This window comes from Struthio camelus, chromosome 17 (genome assembly GCF_040807025.1).
Source record: "Struthio camelus isolate bStrCam1 chromosome 17, bStrCam1.hap1, whole genome shotgun sequence".
NCBI lineage: Eukaryota > Metazoa > Chordata > Aves > Struthioniformes > Struthionidae > Struthio > Struthio camelus.
The window spans coordinates 9,350,227-9,372,531 of record NC_090958.1 but is presented as its reverse complement, the minus strand read 5'-3'; the positions used below and the strand labels follow the sequence as shown (position 1 = coordinate 9,372,531).

Sequence of the window (22,305 nt, the reverse complement as noted above, 5' to 3'; positions counted from 1 at the left end):
TCCTAGATGTTATTTTGAATTAAAAATGCTCTATGGTTAGTTCTGAACTCTGCCTGTGATGTTCAACCAGCTGGCTGCCGCTGTCTTGGCTGCCAGATTGGTCCCAAAGGCAGGAAGGCTGAACTTCCATTTTGGTGAGTGTATTAATGGGATTTGTGTCTCTGTCCACCTGCCAGGCTTCATAAAACTCCCAGAAACATGGTATCTTTTAGAACTCTATGCCTTTGTCAAATTTAACTTAAATTTAATACAGAATTCCAAAACTCTCTGGAGGGGGACTGATATATAGCAGAGAGCACTACTAAAGCACTACTGTTTTTCCAGAAGCCCATCTGAAAACCAGTGAAATGGATGCAAAAATGATCCAATCTTGTTTGCAAGTGCAAAAACACTGCTGTTCATAGTAGATGTAAGTATGTTGTCATATTTAATAAAATCACCCTACGGAATAGTTTCTGATGTTTTAAACCACAGGAAGCAGAAGCTTTTGCGTTGTACCACAAAGCTTTGGACCTCCAGAAACATGACCGTTTTGAAGAGTCTGCTAAAGCTTACCATGAGCTTCTTGAGACTCGTCTTCTGAGAGAGGTCAGTGAAATCTAGAGAATGAAAATAAAAAGTAACTGTCTGTATATTTTATTTCTTATTGGCTAACTAGAAATGTCAGTGTTACTGATGGGTTATTGACAGGTTATCCCCTGGCCCCCCCCCCCTTTTTTTTTTTTTTTTTTAAACTAATCTAATTCCTAATGCCCAGGTTGTGGTTTTCTAATCATTTCTAGGCAGTTCTTTCTGGTGATGAGAAAGAAGGGCTGAAACATCCAGGCTTGATGTTAAAGTATTCCACCTATAAAAACCTAGCACAGCTGGCAGCACAGCGGGATGACCTAGAGACAGCCATGGAGTTTTATTTGGAGGTACAGTCCAGTTGAAATGAAATAGTGGCACCTCAGTGTTTACAAAAACCTGCCAAAATACAGATATGTGCCTTTCAGCATACTTAATGAGTATGCATGAATTCTCTGTGCTTTTGGACGTTATATGTGTCATAACTTCCCCATCATTCAGTCCCCATCCCAATACTGTTCCTGTTGAAAACCAAAGCAGTGATAATCCCTAGAGATAAGCAGGTATGCATGTCTGAAATGCAAATAACGTTGTTTGTTATGCCTTCTAGGCCGTAATGCTAGACTCGACTGATGTCAACCTGTGGTATAAAATTGGCCGTGTAGCAATAAAACTAGTCCGCCTGCCTTTAGCTCGTCATGCTTTTGAAGAAGGTCTCAGGTGTAATCCTGATCACTGGCCTTGTCTAGATAACCTTGTCACAGTCTTGTACACGCTCAGTGACTATACGAGTAAGTACAGCTTTTTGTTAGCTTGTTTTTTAGAAACGTCTTAAGAGATGTTTAACTTTGCGTATCAATAAACAATGTAAAACAATGCAGTTGTACAGGAAAAAGCGTATCTTGAGTAAAGATATAGTACATTAGGATACAGTGGGGATTTTTACTTCATAATAAAGTACGAGGATTTGTAATCGATTCTGGTTACCCCAAAAACAAATGTAGTATATGTTGTTTTCTAAGAACTATGAGTGGAACTGCATTTTGATGCTGGATCTCTCTGCTTCTGATTTGAAAATGTCTTTTTCATTTAAAAAAAAAACAAAACAAAGCTGCCCAACTTGCATATTTGTAAGTTCATCAGAGCAAGCTACAAATGGTGAATAAAAGGAAGGAGAAAGGGAAGGAAAACTGTCAGACTTCTGTGTTCAGCCAGGAGTCAGGTGGGTGAATTTCACCAAAGGATATGCTGCTGTCATGGAAAGTGATTGAAGTGGACTACAGAGCATATTGTCCTTGATAAATGAAATCTGAAGTAAAGGTATTTGAACTTTTACTCCAAAGTCTATCAGCTGTTAGATCTTCCATGACTTGCTTCATAAAATAGGACCTGATCCTAAGTCCTCCGAAATCATTAGAAAGGTATCTTTCACCTTAGAGCTTGTGGACCAGGTCTTATACAGCCAGAACCAGTCAACAGATAGAGCATTTTAGTTCTTCAAACAAACAAAAAAATCACTCCACTGTTTACAGAGTAACTTTACAATGTAACTTAGCTTTTGTTGCAGAACCACTGCAAGATTCTTGGAGTTGTATGTCAGTCTGGAAGCAGCAGGAAGAATCAGGAGCTGGGAACTCTTGAGTTCATTAGTCAACAGAATAGTGACAGCTTCTCTTCCTTTTCTATTATCACTGAAGTTGCTATAGTGTATTTAATATAATTATGGTCATTTGAAGGTGCGAGCCCTAACTGTTAAAGACCATATATGTGCTTCCATTTCAAATATATGCGAAAAGATCAGAATTGTAACTTTTGGCAGTTCTAATGTATCTTTGTGCAGTAAGAAAGGCAACAAGAAAATGGTGTAGTACAAATAATGAAACGTGAGATCACAGAGAGGACAAAGGAGACTGCACTGCTTCATTACACTGCCCCCTTTTTAACATTGTTCTTAAAGAAATCAGTGCTGTCAGAACTGCACTCTCTCTTCATCTATCTAATGAAATGTTAGTATGGAATGGGGATCGCGCAAGGTTATTTCTGTATAACAACTGCCATTCATTTCTTCTGGAATTTTAGCGGAGAATGATGTCTTATAAAACTGCTCACCTCAGCTGTGCTGCTTTCCGGCATATTTGAGGCACCCCAAACTTTAGGAAGCTGAACTATCTGCTGTTCCTGGAGAAGAATTCTACTTGACCTTCAAAATGAGCAGCCCTACAGCATTAATACCATTTCATTACCATTTCCATTGTTGCTGCATTTTCTGTATCTTTAGGGAATATGCAGACAGAATTTTCACTTCTTTCAATACTTCGGCATTGCATAAGGACCAGTATATTTCTATACGAGACTGCTATAATGAGTGAAATTGTCTTTGCTAGTGAGAAATTCTATGTAAGTGGAGTTGCCTGAACTTAAGTAAGGGTTCTATAACGGAGTTCTATCGAAGTTTCCTTGATACTTTTTTTCCTTTTTTAGTAGTTCTTTCCTCCGCTCCCCTCATTGAGGAATGTTTAATTTTGCATGGAAGGGCATTTATTTCTATGAAGAATAATTGCTTTTCCAAAACACCTTTTTTGTTGTTGCTGCTGTTGAAGTTAGTAAGATTTGGAGCAGAAGTATCATCTGGACATATGATGTATTGGTCATCAGAGCCTCTACAGAAAGCTTCCTTATAGGCTGCTCTCTCTCCTCTTGATGTGTGTGGGGTGTTTTGTTTTGTTTTTGTAGTCATTTCCAGCTACATAGTTCCAGGATTTGGGTATAAAACTACAGTCTAGTTCATAGCCTAGTATAGTTAATTATAGTTGTAGTGGTTGATACAAATGACTCCCAAATTTTACATTTGAATTATATCTGTTAGATGAAGATGATTCAAATGAAGTTTAGGAAAGAAGGTGCAAGATGGAAGAAATGTTGAGTCTGATCCCCTAGGTTTGCCCTATTGGAGTGGTCCTAGTTCTCTTAATGTGATAGCTCATGTGAGCAAAACGTAACATGAAAATGCTAAATGACTATGATTCTGTTTTACGATTTTAACTTCTTTTGTGCAGGAATGAGTGTCTTGAAAGTAAATACAAGATATAATACAAAAAAGCTATGTAAATGAAATTGCCGATGCTCTTTTCTGGATATAACATTTGGGAGGATATAATAGATTATTTTACCTGTATCCTCACCCGTTTAATTTTTTGGCAAATTACTATTTGGCAAAAAGCTGTTGGTCTGTGGAAATACCGTGTTTAGTTGGAATTTAGTGGTGTGTATATAAAAGCCCAAAATGGGAGCTTTTGAATGAGCCGAAGCGGCAGATTGGCCGTTACGTTTTTATTTCTCTTTTAGCGTGTTTGTACTTTATCTGCAAAGCTCTGGAAAAAGATTGTCTATACAGCAAAGGACTGGTTCTGAAGGAGAAGATCTTTGAGGAGCAACCTTGCCTCCGGAAAGATTCCCTAAGGATGTTCCTCAAATGGTGAATCCTATAGTTTATACAGCATTTGAAGTGAAAATTTGGGGTTTGGGTTTGTTCTGAGAAGCTGGTGCGATATAGTTCTTTAAGCTAAAACAATATCTTGCTAACCTGTCAGCTAAATTAAAAAAAAAAAAAAAAGCAATATAAATTATTGCTGCTACTGGCAGAATATTCTGCAGTAATTACTTTGGAGGGGGGGAGGTAGAAAGGGAAGAAAAAATCCATTTGCTACTGCTCACTTATTTTCATACCTATATCTATTTTAATCTGTTACTTTGTTTCATTTTATTTATGTATTTGTAGCTGATATCTGCAGCATTCAAAAACTCATCTCTTCCATTAGAGGAAGCTTCTCTCCTAATTCAAAAAAACTTTACCACTTTTTGAAGGACTTACAAATTTGGGACTTAATGCAACTTTTTCATATCTATATGGTATCGAAGAGCCCTGCTCATTTTTAATGACAAATGAGTACAGTCATCAGACTTTATAAATGTCATTGGTGTCCAAGATGCAGAAATTCTTGGAGTTAATTAAATTTTCAGACTGCTGTAATTCTGGAAGCTATTTTGCAATATTATGTTTGAGATTTTATTCCCTTATTTTTATTATGATGTGCAAAACTTTTACTAAAAAAGTTTGGTGTGGTACAGCTCCGCAAGGAAGACTATCTCTTTCTGTGCAGATTTCATAGTATGAATGAGTAAGAAGAAAATGGGAGAAAAAATAAAGGCCCATAACATTTACGTCAAGCGTCCAAGTTAACTGACAGTTCCACAGCAGAGCTACTTCTGATATCTAATGTATTGCTCTGCTAATCAGCAGAGCTCAAGAAATAAGTTTGGGTTTTAATTTAATTATAGTTCAGTCTCACTGGATATAGTAATCAACTGCATGTGCAGGTAACATCCGTACTCTGTGTTAATGGGATGTGGGTAAATTGAAGTGGAATGCACATCCTAGCTCATATCCTTGGTTATGTAATAAATCGCTCAAAAATAAATTGAACGTTTTGGACTGCTTTAACATCTAGAATGTGAAATATAGATTATTTAGAGCAAAGATTTAGAAGAGAAAGGATAATTTCATTTTTAAGGCTCAAAGGTTCCAGGTATAGCAGTAGGCCTTTGGCAGAAAGCTTTGTTTAGTAACAGAAACCCTAAGTTATTAAGATACCTTAGGTCTGGCTCTTAAAATGAGTTACATGCTGAATTAAGCCAAGGCTTTCAGCCGCTTATTTTCTTCTAGATTGTGATATCTCTGAAAAAAGTGGATTATTTGTAACTTCCAAAAATTTATTCCTAGACTTGGAATGCACAAGATAGTTTTCAAACCCAAATTATATTTGTGGTGAAGTGAAATTGCTCAAAACAGCACCTTGGAATGAAACAAATTTTTCAGCCATGTATAATTTTTTTGTTGAAAATTTTATGAGCCATCACTGTTCAAGAAAGCAAACAAAGAATCCTGCTTCCCTTTCATTTCTCAGTATTTGGAAAACAAAAGAGGAAAGTCTCACTTCTATATGTGTGCTATAAAGCTTGTAAAATAATGTCCTTTGAATGTTTGTTCTAATACTGTTTATTTTTGCTACGCTGAGGAAAACCTCAAATGTTTATCTCCAGATTCAAAAAGGCTTAACTTGTCTTCATTTCTTACTATTTTTTTTTAGTGACATGTCTATTCATAACGTAAATGTGAGTGCAGCTGAAACAGGAAGAATCCTAGATGAAACACTGGAGCTACGTAAGAAAAGACAGGCTTTGCTAGTGCGAGACAGAGAACCAGATCTCAAGCTTGTCCAGCCAATTCCCTTTTTGACGTAGGTCTTCCTATTTTCTTTTTGCAGATGGCTTTTCTGAAGTCACTTGAGGCGCACCACAGTTGTCAGCCTAAATTTCTTCAGAATGTCTTTTTCCTGTAAAAAACCAAACAGTATTTTCATGTTTTATCAGTCCATAGGCTGTTTTCTTCTGCTTGTGCTTTTAATGTAAATCCTCTATCTATCAGTTTTAACCTTTGAATTAAAACTGCAGCTGGATGTAAAAAACATCTCTAAGAACGATTTGGCAGCTGTTTCAGCCATATTATTGGAATTTTCCTATATTGCTAGCTAGTTTGTGAACTTCAAAGTAAGTTTAGCTTTTTAAAAATGCTTTCACTGTCTGGATAATGGAAACTTGGAAACAAATTACAGTTCTTATACAGCAAGATATCTTAAATAAAGACGTAAGAAATTATTTTAATATACAAGAGGCTTGATTTTTATTTTTTATTTTTTTTGCACATATTTGCCTCTACTATTATTGTGTTCTGCAAGCAGGTCCTGTTGAAGAGAAGTTGCTTCTAATTGTAGATAAGATTGAGATATTTTGTTATTTTTGTTGATGAAATACAGGACCTACAGCAACTATTGCATAGGTTATTTTTGTTAGAGACATTTTTTGAGATTAGGCACGTCCTCATCTCGCATTTCCTTCCTATTGCAGCTGATTCACCTGTTTTATCTGAAAGCTTTGTGTTGCTGCTTGTTATTCTTGTGCTTTTTAAGTGGTATATTCTAGAAAGAGAGCCCCTAAGAACCTCTGTCCCAGGCTTGACATTGTCAATGATCCGTATGACAGAAAACTGAAAGATGTTCTCCAGCTTCTCAAGTTGTGGGACAGGTTTTGACTCTCAGATATGTATTCCTCTTGCGTTGCTGAGCTACGCTTTCTAACTGCAAGCTATCAGAGAAAAATAATGCTGAATGCTCTCAGGTTTATAAATATAATATAGAAAATAATAGGAGAAGAGTTAATGAAATTATGATGCTGTTGCATTTTCTTGTGCAGGTGGAAGTGTTTAGGAGAAACTTTACTTGCCATGTATCACCACCTCACAACATGTGACCCTCCTCGACCTAGTCTCGGAAAGAGAATTGATCTCTCGGAATACCGAGACCCAGTTCAACACTTGATTCTTTCTCCTACCTCTACTCCTGTCAGTGTTATTCAGCCCACTCCAGTCAGCACTAATCCAGTGGTGACAATGCCAGATCCTGTATTAACTTTTACTCCAGTGACACCCAATTTTCCAAGTCACAGTCAGAATTTATTGGAGCCAGGAGCTGCTGTAGGCGAGCAAGGTACTTGAGTCTGAGATTCAAGATATCTTTCCTGCTTATCTGGGTATAAAAAGCACTACAGAACGCATTGGGGAATGCTGTCTTTAAAATACTTCCTGGTAAGATTCAGAACCTTTTCAGTGTGCATGTCACACATAGTAGAAGAAGGACAGTTAAGCTCCATAAAGCTAAACTGTTAACAATTCATGTTAGGGAAAGTGAAAGCCACCTACACTGCCTGAAAAATCATTGGTTAACAACTAAGTCATAGGACCAGTGTTCAGGACAGTGGACTTACTTTCCTATCTAGATTTGGGAGTCAAAGTTATTTATTTATGTGTGTGTGGGGGGGAGTTTGTTTTTGGTTTGTGTGGGGTTTTTTTGGTTTGGTTGGTTGGTTTTTTCATTTGTTCCCCCAGTGCAGCTTCTGGCTTTGTGCAATTGACTCACGCTTGCGTTTTCCCATCTTTAAGATGAGAAGAATCATATCTCCTTTCTAGCAGTGATTAATATCAATTTTGTTAAGATTGTCTTGAGCTGCTTAGAGAGAAGGAGCTGTTATAAGAGAAATAGGTTATCCACTTTGTTTTGTTCAGCAATTTGGACCTTTCAATATCTTTTTATTTTTTTATTTTTATTTTAATTCTTTTATTAGGTGACGTATCTGCAGGTGATAAGTCTAAGAAAGGGGTGAAGCGAAAGAGAATTACAGAAGAAAGTGGTGAAACAGCAAAAAGGAGATCTGCTAGAGTCCGGAATACCAAGTGTAAAAAAGAAGAGAAAGTTGACTTTCAAGAGCTGTTGGTGAAATTCCTTCCTTCTAGGTACAGTACAGCAATGTTTTTCTTCAGTTTTGGGAGCATCAAGGGCTATTTAGAGGAAACTGTTTAGGGTTTTGGTTGATAGATATGCCCCGACCTTAAAAACGCTAGGCCCATATTCCTTTCAGAAGGAAAAGTGATGCAATGTCTTTTTATACATTTATGAAAATTGTTTTCAGTGAAAATTATTTAAGAAATAATTTAGAAATAAGAAAGCTTTTATTAATTTGAAACTGAATTAGAAAGCAATACATGTGTCAGATTGGATGAGATCCACAAACAAAGTAACCTTGATTTGGAGTCAAGGTACAGTATTTCAGTCAATTCATATGAAAAATAAATGATCCTCATAAATTCTAAGACGGCTCTAATAATGAGGTGTTTATAGTTCTTAGCTAAACAATTTGACCTGAATCGATTCATTCTATATTGATAACATAATAATGAAATCAAATTTTTATTCAATAACCAGAGCACTGTCTCAGGATCATATATAAAGCTTTCTTATATTTCAAGTTTTATGTTGCTTTTCTGTTGCACTCTTGCATGTTTATCCTCTCCCTGCTGTACGCACACTTTAACAGGACACTGCCAGTGGGAATGTACTTAAAACAAACAAACAAACCAACCTGCACAAGACACGTTTCTCAGGAGTTTAGAACACTGCTGAAGAAAGAGAAGCTTTTCATTTACGGAAATTAAAGTTTACTTGAGGTTTCCCCCTTTCAGGGGCCTGTCTTTGCTTATTACAGAGTCAAACTTTCATATTATCAAGCGAAAAGGTGAAATGGAATAGAACAGCCTTCTTTGCTGTTCAGTCTTGTGAGCAAGGAAAAAATGTTATTAAGAAGAACAGTGAGCTTACAAACTTGCTAACTCTTGGATACTTATAGAGTAGGAACTGAAGTTGCAGTGAAGCAGCTAGATAGAAATGTTCTTGCTCTCACAGTCCATCTTGCTATTGGTGTCTTTCTAACTTGAACGGGTTGGTTGTTGGTGGTGCAAATGATCCCCAAGATGTTCAGTCATGGGAATTTTGGAATGTGAGTCTTCTGTGACGTGCTTTTTCAATATAAAGAAAAGCAAGACTGCTTGGTTTTATCATAAATTGGATTTCATGTTGTGTCTGGCAGTGGCTCCTTTTGTTTGTGAGCAAATTGGCTACTATCTGGTTGACCTCACATTAAGCTATTAAGCAAAAATTCTTGGTAATGCTTTGTAAAACACCAATTATTTTTATCCCATACAGATAGCAAGTCCATGATTCCATGCAAAATATATATTAAGAAAATCATTCTCTCTGACATCACTTCCAAAAAAGTAAACGAGTCCTTTCATGGTCAAAAGATTGTGAAATGATTTAAATGTTTTTGTTTTGGTTTTTTTGCACATTTTTGACGTGCAAATTGCAATCACCTGATTGGACATGCAAATTGAAATAAATCTGACATGCAGATTGAAAGCCTGTCTTCCTTTTGCATTGTGTATTAGGTTTCAGGATTATTTAAGTTAGCCTACGTTGCTTTAAAGAAAAAAAATGTTGCTGTCTGAAATAACAGTACTTTTTGTTTATTTCAAAAATTAATAAAAGCATTGAAAGCAGGCATGTCATTTTATAAAGTTTATTTATAGAGCCTTAAGGTTCTGTAACTTTGCTTTCTATATTCTTTTGCTTTTAGATATGTTGGTCTTGAATCTTTCTTGCCCTGGCAAAACTTGAACTAGATTTAAACCTCTGGATGTGCTTCATTTACCATACTTTTGCTGTTAAAATATGCGTGACGTGCCATGTTTAGATTTCACTCACTACTGAAAGAAAGAATGAGGATTTTATTGGTATTATATATTTGCTCTCCTTTCACCTAGATTGAGGAAATTAGATCCAGAGGAGGAGGAGGACCCTTTCAATAACTATGAGGTGCAGTCAGAGATCAAAGAAGAGAATTTCCAGCATGTTGGACCACACAGAATGTCATTTGATTCTACAACGTTTATGGAATCTGGTAGGGATTTCATTATAAATCCTTGTTTTCTGTTGGTTCTTCCCTCTTGTATGCTTTATTTTCTGCATCTTCCTGTCTTACAGCCAGAAGAGACAAAAAAAAAAGCATTATTCTAAGAAGTGTCATTTTATGAGGTGGAAATACTTCAGTTGGTAACAGATAGAATTTCTGATTTCTCATGGACTGCTTAGCTGTTCTGTTTAAGAGCTATATTGCATGTGTGTTCCCATTTGAACATATTAGAATGCAGTAACCTAATTCAGTGTGTATGCAGCACAGAAAAACTAGTGCAGCCTTTCTGCAAGATTAGTGTGTAAAACACTTGCTAGTGAAACTAACTTGATTCAAGTCATGGTCTGTCTTGACCTTAAACATGTATGGCTTTGTATCGATCTGCTTTCTAGAGAAACAAGATGTTCATGAATTCCTGCTGGATAACCTGAACAATGGTGGGATGTTGGAGCTGATGATGAGATATCTAAAAGTAATCAGCCAAAAGTTCCTGGTAAAGTGGCCTCCTGGCTTGTCTGAGGTGGTTCTTAGTATTTATAACAGCTGGAGAAAGCACAGTAGTAGTCTTCCCAATCCCTTACTGAGGGACTCAAGTAATCAACATATCAAGGTAACAAAGTACTCTTCCTTATACTGCTTTTACTCTTCCTTATACTACTTTTTCCTTATACTACTGTATGACTCTGGGTGGAAAGTACCTAACTGAAATCTCCAAATTGTATTCAGGCTTTCCTTAGCTCTGTCTGGGGTACTGTGTGCCCTAGCTCCTGCATTTTTCATAAATTTTGGTGTACTGCTGCTCACATAACTGTTACTGAACTCCTGAACATATCTTGGTGATACTTTACTATAGTTGAGTATATTATATTCATGATATGTGTATATATAAGCATATATACATAATATTTATAATATATACTTAAATATATTTTACTCCTTTACTCTGTTGCCCTTTCTTTTCTTCTGTTCCCTCCCTCCCTCTGCTCTGGAAATGGCAAAAGTTTTCTTTTGTCATCAGGTGAGTGGAAAAGCTGCCATATTGTTTTTCTGTTTATTTGTTTTTAATATATGTCGTAGTGCTGATTGTGGGTCAACGTATCTGCTCTACATAGAGAAAAAAATTATTATCTTTTAAATAACCTACAATTAACAGTAAAAAAAAATTAAATTAAGGAAAACACTCTTACTGACTTTTTACATCTCCATTTCACAAATGCAAATAGGAAAGCTATTAAGTTCATTAATTTAATGTTGAACATAGGCTTAATGGTGCAAGGTACTTAAAGCATAAAATCAGTACTGATGCTTCTTGTCCGTTGAGTATGTGTTCTTCATGTGCCTATCTCTAGGAGATCAGCAACATGTATTAGTTTGGAAAGTTTGTTTTTTTTGTCCTTAGGATGACTGCAACTCCAGATAAATTTTGTTTTCTATCAAAAATATTTCTACTTTTTTGCAAATGTAAAATGAATTGTGAAAGCTGTATGTCAATGACTTGGTTTAAAAAAAAAAAAAAGTATTGCGGTGTGGGAAGTGTTAAAACACCTTATACATCCTGTGTTTGCTTTTTATATTTATGTATATTTTCATATATATTCACATTATATTTTCACATTTGTAAATATACTTATTTTGGTTAAAATATCAGATATTTCCTTGGTTCTCATCAGGACCCTGTTAACTTCTTGCTTGTATGCGAAATTTAAAACATCAAGACTTTCCAGTTGTTATATTAAAAATCAATATTCTCCTTCTTGCCTGTTCTTGTTAATCCTTGAATTTATTTTAAACTGGATCTATAAACTATCCTGATTCTAATGAATTTGGGTTTTTCAGTCTATAAAGGAGTATTCGGGTAAGATGTACTACAGACATTTGAACCTTTTCATGAGCACCTGCTTTTTCCAAGTGGACCTGTTGCTATGGATGCAATTAGAAAATAGTATATCCTTCACTGCACAAAACTACCGTATTGTTGAGATCTGTAGTTACGGTTTTTTAATATGCTCCTGAATTATATCCAACAAGTGTTAAAAAGCTGATAAAACTAGAATACGTGTTCAGTCTCATGGAGATAAATACTGAAAAAAAAAAAAAATTAGGTCTAGACTTCTTACTTTTTAAATGTCAGTGCTTCTGTCACATATTCTAGAAACATGCTTCTAGCATGATTTAACGTTTTAATATAGTTTAGTTCAACCTGATGCAGTAATGAGGATGTCAGTTTTTTCCAAGATCAGGCGTTGCTTCACTGACTACATTATTTTATGGGATTTTTCTGAAATTTTTCATTGCTACTTCTAAGTGTTGTTGGTGCTGTTGCTTTTTAAATGCTGTTGTACACCTTTCTTTAGACAGAGATAAAAATAGCAACAGCTTAGAAATAGAAATCACAAGACAAGAATTTGGAAGGCTTACTTTCAAGTAAATTGCAAATTCAGTTTAAATTCTTTCTTCTTTGTTTCTGTAGACCCTTTCTTGATATCTTCATGCTTTTTTTGCAGGATATGATGTTGATGAGCCTTTCTTGCATGGAATTGCAATTAGATCAGTGGCTATTGACCAAAGGGAAGAGCTCTACAGGTGAGAATCATATATTTCTTACATTAAATTCTAAAAATATTCTAGGTAAAGGAAGAGTGTTTTTTTTTCCCCTAGGAATTTGTTAGATTTCTTTTCTTAAAATCTGAACAGATACTCATCTTTGGTCTACGAATGTTTAAATTAAAATAGATCAGTACTTTTGAAATATTGGTATGTGGGACACTTCATGGGATGCTAGTAATTTTGTGATAAAGAATAATTAATTGATTTGCAGTTTCTCCACGGAATTGCCCTGCTGCCTCTGTGAATGGAAAGTTTGGTCCTGACTTCCCAGGAACTCATTTCTTGGGAGACCTATTGCAATTGTCATTTGCATCCTCGCAGCGAGATCTATTTGAGGAAGGCTGGATGGAGTTTGTGACTCGGGTGTATTGGCTGAAAGCTCGCTTTCTAGCACTGCAGGTTGGTTTTACTTTTGAATTTAACAAGTAAAATTTTCCCAGCAGTTAAAACTAATGTTGTTCAGAGACACGCTACAGGAATCTCGGCTCCTTTAAGTGCGGGGATAAAATCAATTTAGCACACACCAGTTTCATCTTTCTTCTTGATATAATCAGTCATCCCTAAGGGTAGAGGTGGGAATGAAGTAGGAATTTTCATATGCTAAGCTAGTATTCAGATGTATGTAATAGGTACGTCTGTGTTTAAAGTAGCCACTATTCAGCTTACAGAAATACATTTGGACTAAAGTTATTTGCAGTAGTAGCATGTAGCTGCAGAACAGGAATTAACTTTCAAATTGAATTTTGGGGATGCTAGTGGATACTATAATAAAGTTCCAAAGAGTTCAAAGTGTAGCTTCCAATTGAAGTAAATTTTATGTTAATTGCCACCCCCTTCCTCAATGCCCCATGATTCTTCTTTTGAAGATCAATTTCATATACAAATTTCTAAGCAGAGAGTTTTAAACCTATCACTAAGGGAAGCACTTGAAGGAAACGTTATTTGATCTCAGACAAGCATTGCTTTCTCAGGACATCAAAGAATTTGTTTACATATCAATTATATTTATAGTAGTCCTCAACTAATAATATGAGTCAAGTTCCATATACATGAACTGACTGGTTCCTTCCTTACTTAGTTTTTACATCTCAAGATTTCTTTCTAACAAACTTTTTTGAGGGGAAAAGAAAGTTTAGTGAGTTATACTCAGGTATAGTGAGTTATACTTTTGCCTGTGCAGCTTGCGTTCCTCTCCTGGCCGTTTAGCTTTAGTATGTACTTCAGCTGGACAGAGCAATCGGAGTTCAGTTCACTGATTATAAGAATGTTTGACTTAACTGTTTTGTTTTCTAAATATCAAAGAGTCACTTCTACTGTTTTACTCTTCCGTGTTTTTAAAGAGAGGGGATTTCAGTCAGTCTAAATGAATCTTTCAGATGTATGCAATTCAAAATATTTTCCCCTGATTTGTTTCTGCTATTATAAAAGTCCTTGGTAAGATATACTGCTAAGTTTCTTATTGGAGACTGTTGTGTGGATTGATTGGTTATATTTCAGAGGATACTCTGTGCATTAATCACACTGATAGTGCCTGCATTGAATTTAAATATTTCCTAGATGCTTTGGAAAACCTTGCTGCAGATGGTACTCTTCAGGTTGTCTTCTTCTGTACTGTTTCTGTAGGGTGACATGGAACAGGCGCTTGAAAATTATGATATTTGTACTGAAATGCTACAGAGCTCCACTGCAATACAAGCCAAAGCTGGCAATGAATGCAGCATTGTAATCCGGTTACCTAATCTACATGTTGATTCTGTTGTTTCTTTAGAAGAGGTAAGAATTAATTCGTAGGTGTATTCTTCCCGTTCCATTCCACCCACTTTCAGAGGTCATCTATGAAGTAGCTCTTTTGTGATGGAATTTTACTGTACTTGTCTTAAGATTTTTCTAAGAGTAAAAGGTCAGGTTCATAGTTAAATGAGGCAGTTATCTCCTTTTCAGAAAGATACTTTTGTGGGTCTGTTGGTCGTGTACAACTTAAGGTTGCTTTTATGCAAAATTAAAAGCATTTTTGTTAGAGCTGCTCCATGTGGAACAGTAGATTATTAGACTAGTGTTATAAGTTTAAGAACAGCTTGAAAATAAATTTCGCCATTGCTTAAATGAGCTCTTGACTTCAGCAGTCAGTGTTTTCCACATAAAAAATGGCATATACTTTTAAAGAAAGGAATCTTCATCTTCCGTTCTTCTACTGCTGTTATTGAGGATGAACTCCAGCACGGAGGATGCCGTCTTCATTTTGAAGTCCTTCTGATGAGTTTTCTTGGCAGTGTAAAAATGTGTGATTTGGGCGAGGCGGTAGGGGGTGGAATAGAGTTTAAAGTTGTTACAACACTATAGTCCTGTATAATAATTAAAATGTAATCATTAAAAATATGTGGGATGAGTTGTTACATAGTAGGTGTTTTTCTTCATGGTTTATATTCCTGAATGTAGCTATAGAGTTCACATACCTTTACAGCTGAACTGCTAAGAGAAATGTCAGTAATCAAACGTGTGTGAAAGTAAAATGAAGGTTTGATGGTGCCATCTGTGATATTTGCAGATTGATAAGAACTTGAAGTCTCTAGAGAGATGCCAGTCTTTGGAAGAGATCCAGCGATTGTATGAGTCAGGGGATTATAACGCGGTGGTGCATCTGCTTCGTCCGACATTATGCTTTAACGGTTATGGCAGAGCTAAGCATCTGGAATTTGTGACATCCATACCAGAGAGACCAGCACAGCTGCTTCTCCTGCAGGTTTGCTTTGTTTCTTAAAAATGCATTTTTAGTAAGAGACTGCAGCTGCTTTATTCTTGAAAACAGGATGAAAGGATTTGGAGAGTGGGTGTTAATGGGTAATGAGTCTCATTTACAAAGCAAACATGGAATCAAAGCTGTAAACAGCATAGCTTTATTGGCATCAGTATAACTATTGATAAATTATATTGATGCCATTATATGTATGTTTATCAATAGAGTCAATATAAAGAATTTACTAACTGAGAATTTTGCTAAGGTATAAGATGCCTAAGGCCTATGTGAAATCACCAAAAAGATCATAATTTCAAATAAACTTGAATCATTTGCAGAAGCATCTTATGGATGGATTTACACTATCTGTGTCTGCTGTGATACTTCCTGCTTTTGCTACTCTCAACTACATGGTGAATCACAAGCATTCTTTACCTGAAACTTGAGAGCTAGCTAGCATGTGAAGGATTATTTTGATGTATGCTCTTTGTCCTGCATGAGTGGCAAACTGTTGATAGCTGCATGCAGTATAATTGCTACAGATTATTTGTCCATGTAAGTGTCATCATGAAAATCAGTGTACAAATGGCCTCAGCTGTAGGAACAGTTTGAGTCTGTCAGGTTCTTAGTATTTTCTTGTGACTTGTTTTCTGTGATGATATTTTAACTGGACTGAGCCAAATCCTATAGCCTTCAGGCCATCTCATTGACCCAGACTTGGCAAAGAAGAAATAAGCAGGAGGATGTTGCAGTAATACTGGCCTTCTACTTGCTGCTTTGTTATTTATGAAGTAATAAAATGGTAGTACAAGATTATAATGACTGTAGGACCTCTATTCAACAGCATCTGGTTAGAATTTTAGGCCTACAGTCATCCCTTTCCTGAAATTTATTTTTCTTGCTTCTCTCTTATTTGAGCAGAAAGATGCAGTGAAGATTTTCTGAAATGGAGATCCTAGTTGTATATTTACCCTCCAGTATCCATGCTTTTCTTCCTTTTATTGTTCATTTTTATGTGATATTTAAAGGTGCTCAGTTACCATCGCAAAACAAGCGCATTAACATTAGGTAGTACATTTTCTTCTCCTATTGTGCATTCATGGTTTGAAACAAGCCCTTCTTCCTTATAGTAGTTTTTTCATATGCACGTTCCCTAGGACTCCCTGCTCAAACTGCAGGATTACAAACAATGCTTTGAATGCTCAGAAGTTGCCTTGAATGAAGCAATTCAGCAGATGATTAACATGGCAGCAGCCTCTGCTAAAGAAGAGTGGGTTGCTACGGTAACACAGCTGCTCGCAGGAATAGATAGTTCACTGTCATCAGACAACAGCATCCTGAAGGACTCTTCTGTAACGCCAAGCCTTGTTCGATTAACAAATAACCTCATTCAGGTAACCTGTTCACCTGCACTTGAGCTGCTGTCGGAATTCCCACCCGCTCACAGTGACTGTTTTGTACTAGATTTTTGTCGGGAGAGGAACGGGTGTTACCTTCAGAATCTTAGTTTTCATTTCCATATGGTAGAGACATACTGACCACCTGCTCTGGAATCAGTAACAATAGCTAGCTTTAAACACTGAGCTTGCAGAGAACAGTAATAAGATAAGCCAAGGAGCAAGGCTGATTTCTTATGCTCTATTTGTAATGCTGATAATGCAGAGATTGATTTAGCTGACTGGGTGCAGTTTGTAAATTATGGCACCAATCTTGGCTGTATGTGCCTTGAACCAGAAAAAAGATCCTGTGAGTTTTAGGCACGTGACAGAGTTGCATCTAAGTACTGGCCCAGCTAAGTGTGGCTCAAGTCAAAATTGAGGGGGTGGTGAGGAGAGGGCAGAAAAAAGTCATGCGATGACTGTTTCTAGTGTTATGTTAACAGATAATGTATAGTCTTTTAGAGATGCTACTTTCAAAATTTTTAAAACTGAGAAATTCTAAGCCAAAGTAACACAAATGGCAGACTCTCAATTCTGTTCTTTAAGAAGCTTGTCTAGTTTATGTCAAAAATCAAAAAAGCAGGTTTTTAAATGTAAATAGTAGGTGCATTTCTCTAATAAATACTGGCCAAGTGGCCCATATTCTGTTTTTTGTTAGAATTTATTCAGTTGCATCTTTTGTGTGTTAATGATTCTGATTGATCTTTACCAGTTCTGATAAAGCTTTCATGTTGTCTTATTTATTTTTGAGTTCTCTTAACTACCTGCCTTTTCCTTGTCCTGTTATAGATAAATTTCTTATACAGTAATAATGCCTTTTAACATAAGAAATTCTTCTGTGCCTTTACTCATTTGGAGTTGTTTGAACGTGATACTAACGGAGAGATAACTAGTTGGAAATGAAATGACAGTGTAAGAGAAATGTCTGTATATGGAAAATGGTCTTCTGCTCTCCCCTGTCCCAGTTTATTTGTAGGACTTTTACACCCAGTCGTTGTGAGAAGCTTGAGACTCAACTTTGCATTATTTCCTTGGAGTAGAGTGCATTACCAATTTGTTGTATGGAAAGGATTCATACGTGACTCTAATACCTATCACTTTGTATGTGTAATGTCTGTTTCTTTACTAGATCATAGACTGCAGCATGGCAGTCCAGGAAGAACCCAAAGAACCATACGTCTCCTCAGTGCTTCCATGGATTATCCTGCACAGGATCATCCAGCATGAGGAAGATGCATTTCGATCCCTTTGCTGTCAGCAGCAGCAGCAGACTCAAGGGGAAGAAGGTAATTTATTTGCATTTTGTTTAAGCTTTGTTCCTCACAATCTACCTCTGGAAATGAGTGGGAAAATTCTTCTGTTTATCTTATTATCTTATTGGATGAAGGGAGTAGAGGGGTATACAAACATCACTTTCTTACCATGTAGGAAACTCATTCTAAGAGAAGTCTTTTTTGCTGAATAAAGCAGTGGCTACTTGGATTTAACTCAGTTTCCGTACTACTTAACTATTTACCAGTGTCTGTCTTTCAGCGAGTCCTGATACCCCTATGCTGCCTTCTTCTCTCATGCTGCTGAACACTGCTCATGAATATTTGGGAAGAAGATCGTGGTGTTGCAACTCAGATGGCGCTCTTCTCAAGTTTTATGTAAGTAGGAGTATTATAGAATAATTTAGGTTGGAAAAGACCTCAGGAGGTCATCTGGCCAACCTGCGTCTCAAAGCAGGGCCAACTTCAAAGTTATATTAAGTAGTTTATTATATTGCTAATGTCTGCATGTTAAAAATACATTTTTTTAATCTACTTTCCTCCTTCTTCCAGCTAAACACACAAATATTTTGGTCAATTTGATTAATGAAGTATTGTTATTGCACACTCCTGTCCATCATTACCCACTCTAAACAGGCCTTTTTGTAAAGACAGGAGATGCCCTTGCATAACAAACTTTATACTATAAATAACTTCTTAAATGGGAACTAGTAGAAGATCTAACTTGCCTTGAAAAAGTAAAGCACTGGAAAAGCGTTAAGTGCTTTAAAAAAAAAAAAAAAAAAAAAGCACTTAAGAAAAGTATAGCCTTTTTTCAACCGGTGATCATAATAGAATTCAGTTGCATGATTTGAGACTTGTGGTGTTTAACCTCAAAAGACGTACCTTCTAATCCTTAAAAATGAACAGGGATAAGGTTTGTTGAGGTTAATACAAATTTCTTATCAGCCTTCATACAGAAGACTTGTAATATGATAACTTATCATTGTTGTATATTCTTCCCTGTTGTAAGGTCAAAGGTTTTTTTCTTTTTAAAATGAATATCTAAAACTGCTTGCAGCTTGGGGTCAGGACTTGACCTGTGAGAGGGAATACCTGAGTACAGAATCTGTATCCAGTTTTATCTCCTTCTGTTGTGTCTGGCAGGTCAACAAGACCCCATCCTCTTTGCAGAAAAGGCTTACTCTGATTTAAGTTCCAAATTTTATTTTATATATTCTGATAACATTTTACTCAGTAACAACTCTAATTCTCAGCTGTCCTCCAAGGTCTTGGTTTTGCTTTGAGGAAGGTGAACACTCAACCCAACCTTACTGGCTGAAGAGAGAGGGAGCATGAACAATGTCAGGAAAAATAAGAGAAAGAGCAAAAGATTCATTTTCCCTGCTCACTTCTCAAATGTCTTGCTGCAAGGTGAGCTGCCTGAGTGCATGGAGCAGGCTTCCTGCTCCAGTCTTCCAGCAGTGACCTTGGCTGCTATCCCCTGAAGAGGAAATGAGCTAGGCAGGATAGAAATGGTAAACTTTGGGCAAACGACTTGTGCAACTCAGCAGTGCCGTCTAGTGGGTGTTCACTTCAGTCATCCAGACGAGAAAGAAGGCAGGTGGGCTTAGCAGAGCTTGCTCCAGGAATAGGTAGTCCTGATTGCCTGCAGAATGTGATGCCAGAAAATAATCAAACCATAGCATGGAGAACAAGCAAGTTAATTCCTCAGAAAGAAGGCCCAAATATCGTATGTGGACGAATGCCGTTGAAGCGATTGTTAGTAATGTCACAGTGCTTTTTCCTAAAAGGCCAACTTTCTCATATAGAATGCCACACCTTCCTCAGAGTTGAAATATTTGATAGTGGTTTGCAGTTTAGTGATTGTCACGCTCATAATCAATGACATTAGAAACTAAATTCTACTCACTTATGCATAGATGAGACAGACATGACAGTGGAAACTCTTGTTTCCTCCAGTGACCTGTTAATCAGTCTCAATTATGTTCAGGTCTACTTTTCTTTTTTCCTTAGTCCAATAATAGAAAGATAAAGAGGATTTGAAGTAACAGACGAGGAGGAAAGGGAATGGAAATACTTAGTGCAATGTAACCAGTCTAGATGTTTCCTATTAAACAATGCTGAATTCATAATGAATTTATTACAATGAATAGAACTTTTGAAGGTGTGCAATATTAAGAAGATAACAATCTTGTGCTTTGAAGGATAATCTGATCATTCATATGAAGGAAAAATATAGAAAAAATATTTTCAAAGCTTTTGTAAAGCATTGCATAGCTTGTTTTAATCATTGCAAGGTTTTTTCCTAGGTTTTGGTTTTGTTCTTCTCCAGAACATGAAAGTAGCTAGTTAAAGGTACAGAAAGAACTTGAGTGGAAACTGTGTTTGTGCTGAAAGGGGTGGAATGAGTATCCTTGACATGCCTTCCACATGTTATCAGAGACGGTAAATATAAAAATGCATGCAGCAGAGATGTGGATAGCTGGTCGTAGGGATGTGGATAGCTGGCAGCAAAGCAGAGCAGCTCAGCACGCGGAGTTCTCTTGGTTTTTGTTTTTAAGCAAAAATACTGTACGTGTTGCTTTCTGATGGAGTTTGAAGTGCTTTAAGTTAGCATATAGCATAATTAAAATTTGTAAGGACATTTTTCTGTCATCAGAGACTGTGAGACCAAAGTAATGACCTTTAAATGGAAGAATGTGGACATAGTGTTGTCTTACAGAAATATGCTGAAGTGTGATTTCTTTTCAGAAAAGCTAACAAGACTTTTGTTTTGTAAGTAATGCAGTACTGTGGCATTCATTGAGCAGTGCTCTACAGGGATATTTCAGTGGTGCGTCTCAGATTCAGCTTGACTTCATTGAGGTTTATTACCATCAGCTAAGAGAAAATCATGATTAGTTCTGCACAGAGCTACTCAGGAATCTCTTCATTTTCCTTCTCAGCGCTCCCTGGAGCTCATTAGCCACAGCTCAGTGCCAGAGCCCATCTACCTCTGCATTTGAGCAGCAGCGTGTCCAGGCCAGTAATTTAGCCAGCCAGGAAGGAAGGGGTGGAGAGCCTGAGGGCTTCTGCAGGAGTCGTCTCTCTGGCAGGGCTGGAGCTAATAAACAGAGTTTGAGCTGAAATTGCTTCAGTGTGAACTATTAGATTACCTCTGCATCCTGCTCTCCTCAGTCTTCCAAGTACTAGGAACATAATGCTGATACACCTGAGGTGCCTTCGCATGGATCTGCCTTGGGTCCAAAGGGCTTGTTAGCTCAGGCACTGTGCTTCGGGAGAAGAGATGAGCTTACCCTCCGTGTAGTATAGAAGAATCTTATGAGCAGTGCTCCTCGGTGTTGAGTCTAAATTGTGTCTGTACAGTGTGCCTGCACCCGCAGCCTGGTGAATCTGATAATATGCCCTGTGAACCTGGATAAGCTATAAATAATTAAGAACTGAATATATTTACAGTTAGGTCATTGCAAATGCTATCATGCACTTTGAAAGAAATCTTCAATTTTCATTCTTAGAATTGCCTGCTTCCTAAACTGAAATACAGTTTGGTGTTATTCCTCACAAGTAGTTAGTTTTCAGAGACAAAAGGGTGTTGGAGGGATGAGGAAAGGCAAAAATGAAACGGGATTAAAGTATTTAAAGAGAAAGAAGGCATGCTGGTGTGTTTCATAGACTATCCTAGCAGTAAGAAATGACCACCTTCTATAGGCGAACTATCATCTCAAGTACTTTGTGTGGATTGTGGCTGAAGAAGACGGTGTTAATGAAAGACATTAGTGTATTGTTAACTCCTTTAGCAACAGTCAGAGCCAGAATTATTAAAAACAGTTCTGGGTTACTGCTAGGAGTTCAAAGGCTGAGCAGGAGCACAGGAGGTTGTTTTGAACGCTGTTCAGGTAATAATTCTGTCGCTGGTGTTTGCAGCAGTACCGTGCTTTTGTTGCTGTATTAGGTGATGTTTACATCTTCCTTTCAACATACTTATCTACACTTTACGCTTCTTAAATTTCAAAACCTGTTTACAAATTCAGGAAAAGCTGTGGAAATAAGGTGACTGCTGTGACTCGCATGTGGCTTGCTGTGACTCAACATTTCATTGAAGTACCTTCTAAGAATTGTCTTTTTTCTACCCTCATTTTATGTTTCAGGTTTTTGACTCTTAAAAATGATATCTTATTCTTAGCACAAATCTTTTAAGTATAAGAGAATTAAAATCTTAGAATTAATTTCCAGCACTTACGGATGAGCTGCTTGTGTGCAGAATTTT

General features: G+C 36.8%; 1 protein-coding gene across 4 annotated transcripts in view; it reads left to right on the top strand.

Moving 5' to 3' along the window:
• CABIN1 (calcineurin binding protein 1) overlaps positions 1-22,305 on the top strand; it is a 128,119-nt gene that overhangs the window by 4,048 nt on the left and 101,766 nt on the right. For all 4 annotated transcript variants that reach the window (XM_068910841.1, XM_068910842.1, XM_068910839.1 and 1 more), the window contains 16 exons: positions 475-588; positions 783-917; positions 1,178-1,358; positions 3,913-4,042; positions 5,715-5,864; positions 6,877-7,169; positions 7,804-7,972; positions 9,836-9,972; positions 10,377-10,594; positions 12,489-12,567; positions 12,803-12,990; positions 14,215-14,364; positions 15,137-15,331; positions 16,483-16,719; positions 17,894-18,050; positions 18,298-18,413. In XM_068910841.1, the coding sequence (XP_068766942.1) occupies positions 475-588; positions 783-917; positions 1,178-1,358; positions 3,913-4,042; positions 5,715-5,864; positions 6,877-7,169; positions 7,804-7,972; positions 9,836-9,972; positions 10,377-10,594; positions 12,489-12,567; positions 12,803-12,990; positions 14,215-14,364; positions 15,137-15,331; positions 16,483-16,719; positions 17,894-18,050; positions 18,298-18,413 (2,649 nt within the window). The remainder of the gene's footprint in view (positions 1-474; positions 589-782; positions 918-1,177; positions 1,359-3,912; positions 4,043-5,714; positions 5,865-6,876; positions 7,170-7,803; positions 7,973-9,835; positions 9,973-10,376; positions 10,595-12,488; positions 12,568-12,802; positions 12,991-14,214; positions 14,365-15,136; positions 15,332-16,482; positions 16,720-17,893; positions 18,051-18,297; positions 18,414-22,305) is intronic.